The sequence below is a fragment of the Myodes glareolus genome, chromosome 18 (genome assembly GCF_982192425.1).
Source record: "Myodes glareolus chromosome 18, mMyoGla1.1, whole genome shotgun sequence".
Lineage (NCBI taxonomy): Eukaryota > Metazoa > Chordata > Mammalia > Rodentia > Cricetidae > Myodes > Myodes glareolus.
Genome location: NC_142043.1, coordinates 55,310,493 through 55,324,587, shown reverse-complemented (window position 1 = coordinate 55,324,587; position 14,095 = coordinate 55,310,493). Strand labels below are relative to the sequence as shown.

Here is a 14,095-nt window from a genome sequence, read left to right as displayed (position 1 = left end):
TGCTCCTCAGAGCAGTACAAGGTTCGGAAGTCTTCCAGGGACAGACATAGCAGAGATCGTGGTCACTAATAAGGCTTTTTCAGAGGAAGCGAAGAAAGCAAATATCACATCCCACTCAGGGGCATCAAAGAAGATAGCCCAAAATAACAGCAATCGTGCCAAGCCTTTTGCTTCCTTTGTATTCCCAACTACGTGTCCATTCCGTGGACAGGATACAGAAAACTATTAACATTATGTAAGTTATGCATATTTTATAACTATGTGCATTAAAAACATTTCGAAGGCAACACATTTGCAGGATCGTATCAGCTTCCAGAAAAGCGTCATCAAGAACACCGAGTTACAGGGCGAGAGCCTTCCTGGCTCTTACTTTCTCTTTCGGCAACTTTCTAGCTTTCTAATCTATGCCCACTCAAAAGACGACGGCAGTATCACGTAAGCAAAAAAGCTGAAAGCGGGGGCTGGAGGGATGGCTCAGTGGTTAAGAGAATGTGTTGCTCTGGCCGAGGACCTAACTTGGGTTCACAGCACCCAAACAATCTGTTACTCCAGTTCCAGGGGATCGGAAGGCCTCCTCTGGCTTTAGAACACAAGGGGCACACAGATATGCATGCATTCAGGCAAAACACCTATACACATAAAATGGAAATAAATTTTAAACTGGGTAGTGGTGGCGCACACCTTTAATCCCAGCACTCGGCAGGCAGAGGCAGGTAGATCTCTGTGAATTTGAGGCCAGCCTGGTCTACAGAGCAAGTTCCAGGACTGGGTACATAACTTTCTTTGGTGCTGAGGTATGTCAGTGAGTTATTTAAAGAAGTGTTTGTATCATGTGCTTGTTTGTTTTCTTTTGTGGTTAATCTAGAGAAGGAAGGCGACCGAGATGACAAAGGTGACACTCCTTTCTCCTTCATCATCCCATGCCCTATAAGATGTGGCCTTTGATCTTCTGGCTGAGTTCTCCATAGACTTCCTCTGTTCTCCTTTGCCTGTAGACTGTTCTTGTTTGCTTGTGTTTTGGAAGGAGACCACTAGTTCAGCCCACCTTTAGGCTGTAGGTGATCATGTTTGTCGCTTCCCTGAGGGTGAGGCATTTTCATAAGTTATTTGGATTCCTTTGCCAGGGGATATTTTCCAACCACATTTCTCAGGATTGAATAAGGCCTTGAGGCCAGTGTTCTGACAAAGCCTGGAATGTCCTGTACTCTTTGTAATTCTTTTCCCTCAGGTACCTGCACATTTTCCCCTACACTTTCAGCTGTTCACTCACACTGGTATGAACTCATTTATATTTGCTTTATGCTTTGGACTATGCTCGAATATTGTTTTATGTATAATGTTTTGGTTAAAGAGTTCCAGTCTTGGTCATCGTGAACTCTTCCTATTGATTTGTGTGGGACCCTCCCCCCATCATTGTATTCACATATTTCATTTAGCTTTGGTAGTGAGGACAGTGTACTTCCTTGATGTGTAGGTTAGCTTCTTTTTCAGCTTGACATAAACTAGAGTCTCCTGGAAAGAGGGACCCTCAACTGGAGGATTACGTCTATCAGATGGGCCTGTAGGTACGTATGTGTGCAGGAAACTCTTGATCAATGATCGATATGGAAGGGCCCAGCCCACTGCAGATGGTACCACTCCTGGCTGCTGGTCCTGGGTTGTGTAAAAACAGTACCTGAGCAAGCCATGGGGATCAAGCCAGTAGGCTGTGTTTCTCCACTGCCTGTGTTTCAGTTCCTGACTCCAGGTTCCTGCTGGAAATCCCAGTCCTGGCTTTTCTCAGTGGTAGACTGTAGTTTGTCCATAGAATAACCCGTAAGTTTAGCTAAGTGGCCCTGCTGCCAAAGCTGCTTCTGATCAGCCTTTTACCATAGCAGTAGAAGCAAAGTGAGTACAGTAACTTTGGAGCACTTCTTCTCCAGTTCTATGGCTAGCTATTTCTCCCAGGAGCCCTGGATCCTTTCTGCAGAGAACGGTGTTAGCCACTGACAGCTGGATGTTAGATTTTTCTGATTGTGGCTGGAGAAACTGAGTATTTTAAGCAATGCAATCAAGTGAAATACACCATTAATGCCATTAAAAAAAAAGAATCGTCCCTCCTGAAGCTGGGCATTTGGTTCCTCGTGCTGCTGTGACCATGAAAGCATTTACTCACTTCCTTTCTCAGGATGGCCACATCATACACTGTCTCTTTGCGGAAGAACCTGTTACTAGAAACGGTGGCTGCTGAAGTCCCTGGTTACTTGCTAGACCAAGACGATGAGCGTGGTTGGGGCTGAGCTGTGCTAATTATTTTAAGATTATAGATACTAACCCAAAAGCACCCAGCTCCCATCTAAGGGAATTATAAGCAAACACTAGAGTAGGGCCGGAAAGGTGGTGTCTGAGTTTGCCACATTCTCAAGCGGCAGAAGGTTGGAATAATTCTTAGGATGGACTTTTTTGCTGGCCACCATGAGCACCGACAGTATTAGGGGAGGCCATATTCTCTTTCTGGAGCAGTCTGGTCCTTGCCTTTAGCATACATTACCTTCCAACCTCCACCCTAGTTCAGTGGTGACACACACGTGAAGTGAAGTGCCGCCACTGCCGTAGACTCTGGCTGGAGCCTGGGCCTCTTGACCTTCTCATTTATGCCACTCTAGGCTGGAGGTTGCTGTGCTGTATTGAGAATCTAGCTCAGCCTTGCCCGTGCTTCACTAATTAACCTTAGCGCTTTTAGTGTTTCACCTTTAAAAAATGTTTTACTTATGTGCCTGTATGTATGCATCTCTGTGTATATGTGTGTGCACACCTATGTATGCGCTTCTGTGAAAGCCAGAAGACGGTACTGAATCCCCTAAACCAAAGTCACCAGAACCACCAGTGTGGGTTCGGGGACCTGCATGGCAGGTCTTCAGGAAGAGCAGTTGGAGAGCCCAGCGGCTGAGCTGTCTCTCTAGCCCAAAGCTTCTAATTTTATTTCATATAAACATTGTGAAATAGCCCAATGGGTGAAGAATTCAATTATGATTTGTATTTTGAACTCCTAGATAAGGATTGTCCTCTAATGCTGAGACAGCAATCTGATGTATTAACTATAATGACTCAAATGTCTGTAGCATCATGGCACTTGGTTACTGTTAAACTGCTTGTTTCTCTCCTATTTCCCCCTAGAGAGAGCTATACGGCAAATCCAGAACATTAAGACTAGAAAATGTTCTCTAAGAATTTAATGATAGTCAGGCACGGAAGTGCATGCCTTTACTCTGGGATCAGAACAACTAGTCTCTGTGAGTTTGAGTCAACTGGGTCCACATAGCATGACTCTGTCTCGAGACAAAACAAAACACACACTAACAAAAATATCAACAAGAACTCAGTAACAGATTGTAGATTTCAAAAGTATGAACTGATGAGTGCAATTTTTGTCCTAAACTCTGTGGTAGCAATGGAAATAGAACCTGGTTAGTGAGCATTTTCTGTCTTGTAAGTCATACAATTTCTGTCTTGTACTCAGCAGATTTATTTTATAGTTCTGAAAGCCTGCGAACTGCCAAGTAACGCAGCCAGCAGGTAGCTGCAGACAGCCTTAGCCCACGGTTTTCTATAAAAAGCACTGCATGCTCAAAGTAAGCCATGTTTCCCTTCAGATGGGGAGGTGTTAAAAAGGAAAAGATGACAATAACCCCAAATCCTGCTGTCCTAACTGTTCTTCATCCCAAAGCTGCCAAATCTAGGTCAAAGGCATCAGACAGGGTTAAAGTGACTTATAAAGGGTTTTGTTTTTGTTTGTTCGTTTGCTTGCTTTGTGTGTGTGTGTGTGTGTGTGTGTGTGTGTGTTAAGGGCTGGGGAAGATAGTTTAGTATGGAAAGATACTTGCCACCAAGTCTGAGGGATGAGCATAGTTCAATCCCCAGAGCCTACATAGTGGGAAGAAAGAAAAGACTCCCACAGTTATCCTCTGACTTCCACATACATGTCATGGCATGCATGTATCCCCAACGCACACAATGAAATGTAATAAAATTTTTTAATGTATCTAATGCAATAGGGTCATCTGGTAAATGTTTACTCTAAAATTTAGGAAAAATATTGGTTTCCCTATGAAAATCCCAACAGGTATTCAAAAAATAAGAATGTCAATTTTTATCTACCCATAACTTTAAGAAAACATTATTTTTGCAAAAATAACAAACATTTTAAAGAGCTTACATAAAGTTCTCAAAGTCTTTACAATGGCAAGATTTAAAAACAAACAAATTTATTTGGTATAATATGGAATCAAAAGCTCTTTATCTACTTACATAACTATTTTTCTAAGATATATTTGACTAGTTATTTAGGTGTCTATGTATCTGGGTGTCTGAGCATGTGAGTGCAGTGCTCAGAGGGGCCAGAAGAGGGCACTGGAAGCCTTAGATTGGAGTTACTGTTGACCACTGCCTGAGACAGGTGCTAGGCAGGTCTTCTGCACTGAGCCATCTCTTCAGTAGCCATGCAACTTTAAAAGATACATTATTTTAGCATTTCAAACTTTGTTCATATCAGAAATAAAGGTTTTGCTACATTGACTGCCAACAATAAGGTGACACTATCTTAAAATGTGGTACTTAGTCTATGAAAGGAGGAAGAAGGAATGTTCTAGAAAAGCCTAGAGAAACTACCATCTGGGAACTTGGCTTTCAGTGTAAGACAGTTGTATATCCATTACTCACAGTGGTGGTTATCGTCTCTTCGGTCACGACCTTCAGTGTGTCAACCACTGAGATGTAGCCGAGGCGCCGGGCGATGGCCAGGGCTGTGTTCCCATTCTGGAAACCGGAAAATGTGGACAAGGTTACTCAGCCTGCTATGGAATATTCCTTTACACTGTGTGGATATCTGTCGCTGTGATTGGTTTAATAAAAAAAAGATGATTGGCCAATAGTCAGAGAGGATGAGGTTAGGCAGGAGAATCAGACTAAGGAGACTAGGAAGAAGAAGGGTGGAATCTGAGAACTTGTGAGAGGCAGAAAGAAGCAAGATGAAGGTGTCATGTTGAAAGAAGGTACTCCAACGTGGCAGAGGGTAGATAAGAAATATGGGCTAATTAAACTGTAGGAGTTAGCTAGTAACATGTCTGGGCTATTGGCTGAGCTTTTATGATTAATAATAAGTCTCTGAGTGGTTATTTGGGAGTGGCTGTTGGGACACAGAGAAACTCTGCTTACAGCCTGCAACCAATGCAAGGCCAGTGTCTCATCACACCAATACAACTGCCATATTTGAAAAAATGGAAAAGTTACATTAGAGACATAATTTTATAGCTTGGATCCTAAATGTCATAAAGGCCATGTATTTGAAGATGTTGGTGCTACTGGCACATTGGAACTAATGGAGGGAAATTAGGTCACCTTGGGTGTGTCCTTAGAGGGTGTATTGGGACACCAGACTCTTCCTTTCTCTCTTTGCTGCTTGGTGGTCATGGTAAGTACTCCCTGCCATAATGTCCAATCTCACTACAGACTCAACATGATGGAGTCCAGTGATCAGGGATTGACATCTGCGCAACCGCCAGGCAAGGAAAGACTTTCCTTCTATTAAGTCGCTTGCCTCAGGTATTTCGCCATAGCGATGAAAAGATAACTAACTAACATACTTTGTGAAAGTCCATCTCTCCTGTTCCTACCCATGCTTCAGGATCCAGGCAGCTTCATGTGTGTGGTTCCATGTCAACAGTCAATGGGACATAAGTATCGTTTTTCTTTTACATGTGCTTCTGTAAGTGGCAAGGAAGCGAGTATTTTAGAGCATGAAACCCTGGTCTACTACTGCTGTTTGAAGAGCCCACTGCATGGGACCCTGCTGAAGGCTCTATCCAACCTATCACTGAGATTTAGAGAAGCAGCTGGCGTGTCATCAAAACGCAAGAAGACTCCAGAGCCCCTCTGTCTCCTCCAGCCCTGCAGCGCGGGACCACAGCTTACCACAGTGAGTTCATTGGGGGAGGCGTTGTTCTGAAGCAAGACGTTGATGATATGCGTATGGCCCTGCTGAGCTGCCTGGTGCAAGGGTGTATATCCATTCTGCAGAAGGAAGAACGGAGATATGACAGGCGCTGGCTTCCTTGAATACAAAGCCAAGGATTTTGCTGGAAGGGAAGGGGGAGGCACCCACCTTTGTTTTGGCATTAACTTTTGCGGAATGCTGCAGCAGAAAATTGACTATTTTGATGTTTCCATAGTGACAGCCCACATGGAGTGGTGTGTAGCCCATCTGTAATTACATTTTATAAAAAAAGAAACATTGTAAGTGCACTTTTAGTAACAGTAATCCCAAACGGAAGTAAAAGTATTATTCAACATTCCTTTTGAGTTGGAAACTAGACTTTTTTTTTAGATTTTTTTCCCCATAACAAAAATTGCCCTTTTCAGAGTTAGTCTTAATATATCTGATTGAACATAAAAATAGGCATTTAACTTTCCCTTACGTCAGCTCTTTACTCTCTAGATACTGTTCAGGACAGGAAGGAAAGATGAACCAATCAGCCCCCTAGACAGGTGTACTCTAACTGGTTGATGTCACCAGAGAGTGTTGTACGGACAGACTAGGTTAGGGTTGGTTGAGCGCTCTGTCCTTTAACAAAATGGCTAAGTGACAAGCTTGGGAGACCAGGGCAGGGGTGGTGGAGAGGCACATTTCTTTAATCCCAGGACTTCAGAGGCAGCAGTGGGCAAATCTCTGAGTTCCAGGACAGCCAGGTTTGCATAGAGAGAGGTTGAAGGAGTAAAAAGCAAAAGGCCCACTGTGGGCAGGCGGGAGCATAGAAACAGTTAAGATGTGAGTTCTTGTTGTCTAAGTATGAACTCGATCTTGGTAGAGTTGCTCTTAGTCAGAGGTTCTCAACCTGTGGGTCACGACCCCTTTGTGGGTGGTGGTGAGGTGGTAGAGGTGGTGGTAGTGAGGTGGTGGTGTCAAACTACCCTCTCACAGGGGTCGCCTAAGACCATTAGAAAACACGGCCATTTCCATTACCATTCATAACAGTAGCAAAATTGCAGTGATGAAGTAGGAATAAAAATAATAGTATGGTTGGGGTCACCACAACCTGAAGGACTGTATTAGAGGGTCACAGCATTACGAAAGTCGAGGACCACTGTGTTGGTTAAAGAAAGCCTACCCAGGTCTTCACTGCAGCCCCACAGTTTGAAAACCAATGGCTGACACAAAACAATCAATCCTTCCTTAGATTGACACCCAGTGACTCTCAGGGGCCATTCACTCTTTCTCATTTTGTTTTGTTTTGTTTCTCCCCTGACGATTCTTTTCTTTGAAAATACATATGCATACATAAAAGTTAAATTATTATTTGAAAAGTAATGGCGCCACAGAGATGGGAGATGCCTCTGTCAATAAAATGGGTGCATTGCAAACAGGAGAACTTGTTTAATACCAGAATGCATATCAAACATCCGTACAAACAGGGAGGTGATAGCACAGGTCTTTAATCCCAACACTCAAGAGGCAGAGGCAGGAAGATCTGAGTTCAAGGCCAGCCTGGTCTACAAAGCAAGTTCCAGCCAGAGCTACATAGAGATACTATGTCTTGAAAAGCCAAAAACAACCAACCAAACCAAACCCCATAAACACACACACACACACACACACACACACACATATTCACAAATACAAGTTCACCTGAACACACACAAATATGCAACATACACACAGAATACTGTATACTGCACTGTATAAAGACATGCCTAGAGACACACAACTTGAGACATTCTCTCTAGCGAGCGGCAGGGAATTTTGGAACATGCTTGGTGCATAGCATTTGCTGTTATCATCTCCTGGACCCCACAGGTGCTTGGTAAATAGTCTAAATTCTTGGCAAATAAGGGATTGAAGAAGGAAAACAGGAGAAATGGGAGGGATCTGACTGTCATACTTGCTAAACTGGACAGATGTATTTGTGTAAGAAGTGACAGAAGCCAGGCATGGCCACCTGGGCTTGCCATCCCATTGTTAGGGGGCAGGGAAAGGTGGATCCTGGGAGTTTGCTGGCCAGCCAGCCTAGCTGAACCGGCAAGCTTCAGATTTAGGGAGGACCCCGCCTCAAAAATAAGACAGGGGCAAATAGAGATCCTGACGTTCTCCTTTGGCCTCAGGTACACAAATCGTGCACACCCACACGTGGGCACACACCACATGTGAACACACCTCCCAAATATATGCACAGAAGGAGGTGGTACGGAAAGAGGTGACAGGTTCAGGTGACAGGCTGGCATTTCTGTGGTACTTCACGATTTTACTTAGTATCACCATGGGCTGTCTCTCATGGGCATATCAGCACGACTCACTCACAGAATGAAACCCTCACTTTCTCTTCTACATTAAGGTCAGTGACTCTCCAGGTGTCAGGCCAGGGCTTTCTTTGCACCAAGCACAGTCTTCTTCGGGTGCACCTCCTCTGACAGCTGCAGCCTCTGCCACATTCAAAAACTAAAGTTTGCTGGTAAAGACTATTTGCTAATTTGCTGGGTGTTGAGGCGTCTTTTGACATTGTCACTACCAGCTACTTGATAATACTATTACTCGAGGGGCTAATTCTGTGGTAGTGTGTTTGCCTATCACATTCAAGTCACTGGGTTTAGTGTGTGTGTGTGTCTGTGTGTGTATTTGCCAACCCTGTGTACAGGTCAGTGAGTGATTCTTGCCTCAGATCTCCCCCTGATCCTATTCAGAACTAACCCATGTATGTTTATAAATGCAACATGCAATTTCACAGGCACTCATATCTTTGGAACTCACTACAGAGCACAGGCTGCCCTGGAATTTGTGGCAACCCCCCTGCCTCAGTTTACCAAGTGCTGAGATTACAGGAATGAGCCACCATGTCCAGCTCAGCATTCTTTCCCTGGACATAGGCTGAGGGAGAATGGTAGTAGGGCACGCCTTTAATCCCAGCATTTGGGAAGGAGAGGCAGGTGGATCTCTGTGGGGTTGAGGCCAGCCTAGTCTGCACAGTGAGTTTCAGGCAGCCAGAGCTACACAGAAAGACCCTGCCTCAAATGTTCTGCGGAAAGAGGCACTCATGAAATTGTATCTTTTGTAGTCACACAGAACAACCATTTTCTTATCTGTGCTTGAACGGGCGCATTGTATGACATTAGCCAGCATTTCATCTCTTTTTGAAAGCAGTATTTTACCAAAGCAAAAGGGAGGAAAAGAGGAGAGGAAAATAAAAATAAGAGAAACCACAGGTCAATTGCATAAACAGTAAGCAATTCATGAAGGGAACAATTGAATATTCTTTCATTGTTCTTTCATTAATCACACAGAATTAAAAAAAAACTTCAATTGCCATCAAGGTCTGTCTGTCTGTCTGTCTGTCTTTCTTTCTTTCTATCTCTCTCTTTTTCTTTCTTTCTTTCTTTCTTTCTTTCTTTCTTTCTTTCTTTGTTTGTTTCTTTGTTTGTTTCTTTTTTCTTCCTCCCCCCCTTTTCTTTCCTTCCTTTTTTCTTTTTTTAAAGCCACTTATAAAACCCACGACATCTGCACATTACCCCGGAAGCAGATCTGTGACAGGATTCCTGGTAACAATACAGAATATTACCACTCAGCTAAAGAAGAACTTGGGCCAGTAAAGATGAGAGTGTCTGAAATGCCATGACCAGAGCCTGGCCCTTGAATGGAAGTGCTGTCTATGGCTGGCAAGACCAGGGCAGTTTTCTGTCTCTGCCATGGCAGCAGCTTTTCTACTGAGGTCAATCACTCCAGGGCCACCTGGTAGGGCTCCTTCCTTACTGAGTGGGAAAGGAGATGTACCTTGGTCTGTGCATCCACGTGGGCCCCTTGGTTGACGAGGACTTCAGCCACATTCACTCTGTCTTCTTGAGCAGCCAGATGGAGCGGGGTGAGGCCGCTCTGCAAGAGATTCCAGGGATTCAGTCACAGAGAGGGGTGAGTGCATGCATGTGTCTGGGTTTGAGATTTGGCATGTGAATTCTAATAGAGTTAGCCTTGACCCTTAAAAAGAAAAATCTACGGAGTAAGGACATGGACCACTCTGTATGAACACTATGCCAGCAATGCTGACCACAGGCCCCATAAAAATTCCAGGGTACCCCAGAGTGACAGGGGTGCTCATCACAAACTTGATATTGCTCAGGACTGTGACTTTTGATGCATCTGGGCCCCCCTCCCTTCTCATTCACTTTTTTTGTAGGGATATTTTTAAAGCAAAGATAAGTGAGCATATTGCCTTCCCCCAACATATGTGGGTAACCCCAATGAAACCTCAAAGACTCTAACAACAAAACCACACTGGAGTTTTAATACATGATCAATGGGGTCAATGTCAGCAAAAAGTCAATGGTCATTATTATATGGTGTATAGCATTACACGATGGTAATGTTCTTGCTCTATTAATGAACTTGTGTGAGTCGGTTCTCCCCTTCCACCATGTGGGTTCTGGGATCGAACTCAGGCCATCAAGCTTGTCAACAAATACCTTTGCTTGCTGAGCCATCTTGTCAACCTTGTCTATTCTACCTGACCCCCAAATTTCAATCATTATTTAGACTTTTCTGAGGATTTAATTTCCATTGGATTGTAGGCTTTGCAGAAGAACAAGAAGGAAGTTACCTTATTGCTCAGGTTCACGTTCGCGTTTCTACTGAGGAGCAGCGACACCATGTCCACGTGCCCTTCCTGAGCCGCGAGATGGACGGAAGCAATCCCTTGCCGGGTAACCGCATTCGCATCAGCACCATACTCCAGCAGAGAAGTCGCTATGTCCATCTGGTTCTTCTTGGCCGCAATGTGCAGGGGTGTATAGCCGTTCTGTCAAAACCAACCAATCATGTCTAGTACTGAGAAAAAAATGTATACGGTATATTTCCAAACAGCGTGCTTCCTTTTCTAGTGGATCGCTCTAGCTGGATGAAACACTAGAGACGAAGTAAGAAATGGTGCTCAACCAAATCGTATCATGAGTGCAGTTCCGGGTAGGAAGAACTGCAATCTAAAAATCACAGAGCTGGCGCACTATCGGTTTTCGAAGAGGAAATCTATGATAGTAGAAGCTCAATAAATACTACTGTATTTTTCAACTGGGGTTAGAAGAGCAAGCTGTACGCTCTCCTGGGGGCATGCTCAGAGCCGTTCAAAATTCCAGTCTTCAAATCAGCTTAGTGCCTATCTGTTAGGGTTTGAAAGGTGTCCCTTATCTTCCTGTGCTGGGAACTCTGGACCCAATGCAATGGTGCTGGGAGGCGGAACCTGGGAGAGGTGGTGAGGATGTAGGAGGACCTGCCCTTCAAGGATGCTCTCGAAGCTGAGATAGAGGGGTTGTGTGTGTGGGGGTAGGCTGTGGAGGGGTTGGGCTGTGGAGGGGTGGGCTATGGAGGGGGTGGGTAGTGGAGAGGGTGGTTTGGGAAGGGAATGGGCTGTGGAGGGGCTGGGCTGTGGAGGGGGTGCGCTGTGGAGGGGGTGGGCTATGGAGGAAGTGGTTTGTGGAGGGGGTGGGCTATAGAGAGGTGGTTTGCAAGGGGGTCGGCTATAGAGAATAAGCTTCTGAGAAGATGAGTTTAGCTCCCTGCTACCCTCTCTCTTTGCCCTTCTACTTTCAGTCATGGGCAACAAGCCCCTTGCCCGATGTGAACTCCTCAATCTTGACCTTCCCAGCTCTGGAACAGCGAGAAACCCTCTGCTCCTTATCAATGTGTGGCCAGAGCAGCCCCCAAAGAACAAAGACACCGTGTACTGCCCACAAGTCGTGAGCTCTAATCTTCATGGGAGTTGCTTTTTTCTCATTGGTTCCTGGTGGTCTGTCTGTCTGTACTTGATACCCAGAGTCACCAGTCACCTTGTGGGTGTCCAGAGAGGTCATCATTTCAGGTTTCCCTGGCCTGTCTCACTCTACCAGGAAGGCTTTCCCACAGCCTGTCTATGAAGATGGCGTGTAGCAGTTGAAAAGTCAACCCAAGGGCCACACCCTCAGTGAAGCCGACTGCATCTTTTCCCGGATCAATTTCTAACACCCAGGAACCACTGTGTCTTTAACCTTAGTACTGGATCACTTAGTGGTGCACTCTTATTTGCATATTTATGATTTATTATTGTAGTCTGGAGCTTCTGAGGCACAGGCTGTGGTGTCCTCACGGCATGCGTTTCAAAGTAATAGGCACACGTAGATTACGTGAAGAAAGGAGCCTCCACAGTCAGAATCAGACACACTAACCCTGTCAGAACACTGCCATCCTTCCCTCAGCTGGGCCCTAATGCTCAGCTATAGATGAAGTTCCCTGTTGATCCGTTGGGCCTCAGGAGCCTTGAGTGTCTGACCTAAGAAAGTGCCCTCCATAACAAATGCAAGATGCACTACGATACAGGACATGAACTTGACCATAGCAAGAGGAAGTGCAAAGTGGAGATGTCCTCCAGAGTCCTCGCCTGGCTGAGCCAGGGCAGGAGAAGGCTTTATATTCCTATTTTTAGTCTTGACCTATGCCATGTGGAAACACTAGCTACCCTGAGAAGCTTTTGGCCCTGTGACCAAATGCTCAGACACACCCTTCAGAGACCCGTGCCTCCACGGGCCAGCAGAGCACTGGACTGTGTCCAGGGCTACAGTATAAGACATGGGGGCAGGAGACAGCTAGCTACCTTCTATCCACCCACTAAAGAGAAACTTCACAAGGCAGCACTAACAGAAGAAGGACCAGCCAACATGCCTAACACTAACAGTGTGGGTGGCAAAGGCATTACAAGGTCCTTATCAGCCATCACCTGTGCTTTTACTTTTATAAGGGACAGAACATTCAACAGAGCTGGGTGTGGTGGTGCATGCCTACAATTCCAGCATTTGCCAAGCTGAAGCCTGCCTGGGCTACGCAATGAGACACTGTCTCAAAAACAAACAAGCAACAACATCAATAAAAGAAGAAAGAAAAGATCATGAGTTAGTCAGCTTTCAGCCCCAGCCAGTGCAGGGCAATTTGCTCTCCTTTCAAACATGACAATCTTGCTATCTTTTAACACAACCCACAAATTCTTGGTCCTACGAATCAATTATCTAAAGAGTTCAAACAATTCTGTAATATGTGCCAGGTCTAGACAAGATGCATGTTTGCTTGTTTCTGTTTGTTTTTTGAGACGGGATTTCTCTATGCAGCCCTGGTTGTCCTGGAACTCGCTCTGTAGACCAGGTTGACCTCAACCACACAGAAATGCGTCTGCTTCTATCCCTTTAGTGCTGGAATTAAAGGTGTGAGCCACCACTGCCTGGCTGATACATATTATTCTTTATGGTTCTCAACCTTCCTAATGGTGCAACCTTTTAATACAGTCTTTCATGTTGTGGGGATTCACCCAACTGTACAATTATTTTTGTTGCTACCTCATAACTACAATTTTGCGACTGTTATGAATGGTAATGTAAATATCTGTGTTTTCAGATGGTCTTAGATGACCCCTAAGTAAGGGTCATTCAACATCCACCCCAAAGGGGTCATGATCTACAAATTGAGAACCCCTGCTTTAGAGACTCATCCTGGCTCCTTCTGAGCTATAAAATGACAATCTAAGGTAAGAAAACCAAGATCTCAGAAACTCTCAGGAAACGCTTTGAATAAGAGGCAAGGGATTTATCTGGAAACCCACAATACAGTTCTGAGTTTCCTAAGCTCTGTTTTCAGAAAAACAAAACAATACTTGATTCTTATACTCAAGGAAAATATATTAATTTGATAAACTAACCAGGGAGAGTCAATCATAAAATAATCTTTCAAAGATCTTGTTTTTCCAAAAAAGATTTCCATTATGCATATGTGTGAGTGAAGGTGCCCACAAAGGCCAGAGGATGCCCTAAGATCTCCTGGAGCTTGAGTTCCAAGGGGTTGTGTTCTTCCTGGTGTAGTTCTGGGATCCAAACTCTGGCCTCTGCAAGAGCAGCTTTCGAACCACTGTGGCATCTCTCCAGCCCAATCAGGAGAATTTTACGTCTTCCCTTTCTTACACTTGATTTTGATTCTATTTCTCACGATTTTTTAATTTTATGTGTATCAGCGTTTCCTTGCATGTATGTATGTGTACCAAGTACATGCCCAGAAGAAGGTATCGATCCC

At 44.6% G+C, this 14,095-nt stretch overlaps 1 protein-coding gene across 8 annotated transcripts in view; it reads right to left on the bottom strand.

Annotated features, from left to right (window-relative positions):
- Ank3 (ankyrin 3) overlaps positions 1–14,095 on the bottom strand; it is a 310,338-nt gene that overhangs the window by 114,987 nt on the left and 181,256 nt on the right. For all 8 annotated transcript variants that reach the window (XM_087898212.1, XM_087898204.1, XM_087898210.1 and 5 more), the window contains 5 exons: positions 10,614–10,811; positions 9,794–9,892; positions 6,140–6,238; positions 5,950–6,048; positions 4,699–4,794 (listed from right to left, as the gene is read on the bottom strand). In XM_087898212.1, coding sequence (XP_087754338.1) covers positions 4,699–4,794; positions 5,950–6,048; positions 6,140–6,238; positions 9,794–9,892; positions 10,614–10,811 — 591 coding nt within the window. The remainder of the gene's footprint in view (positions 1–4,698; positions 4,795–5,949; positions 6,049–6,139; positions 6,239–9,793; positions 9,893–10,613; positions 10,812–14,095) is intronic.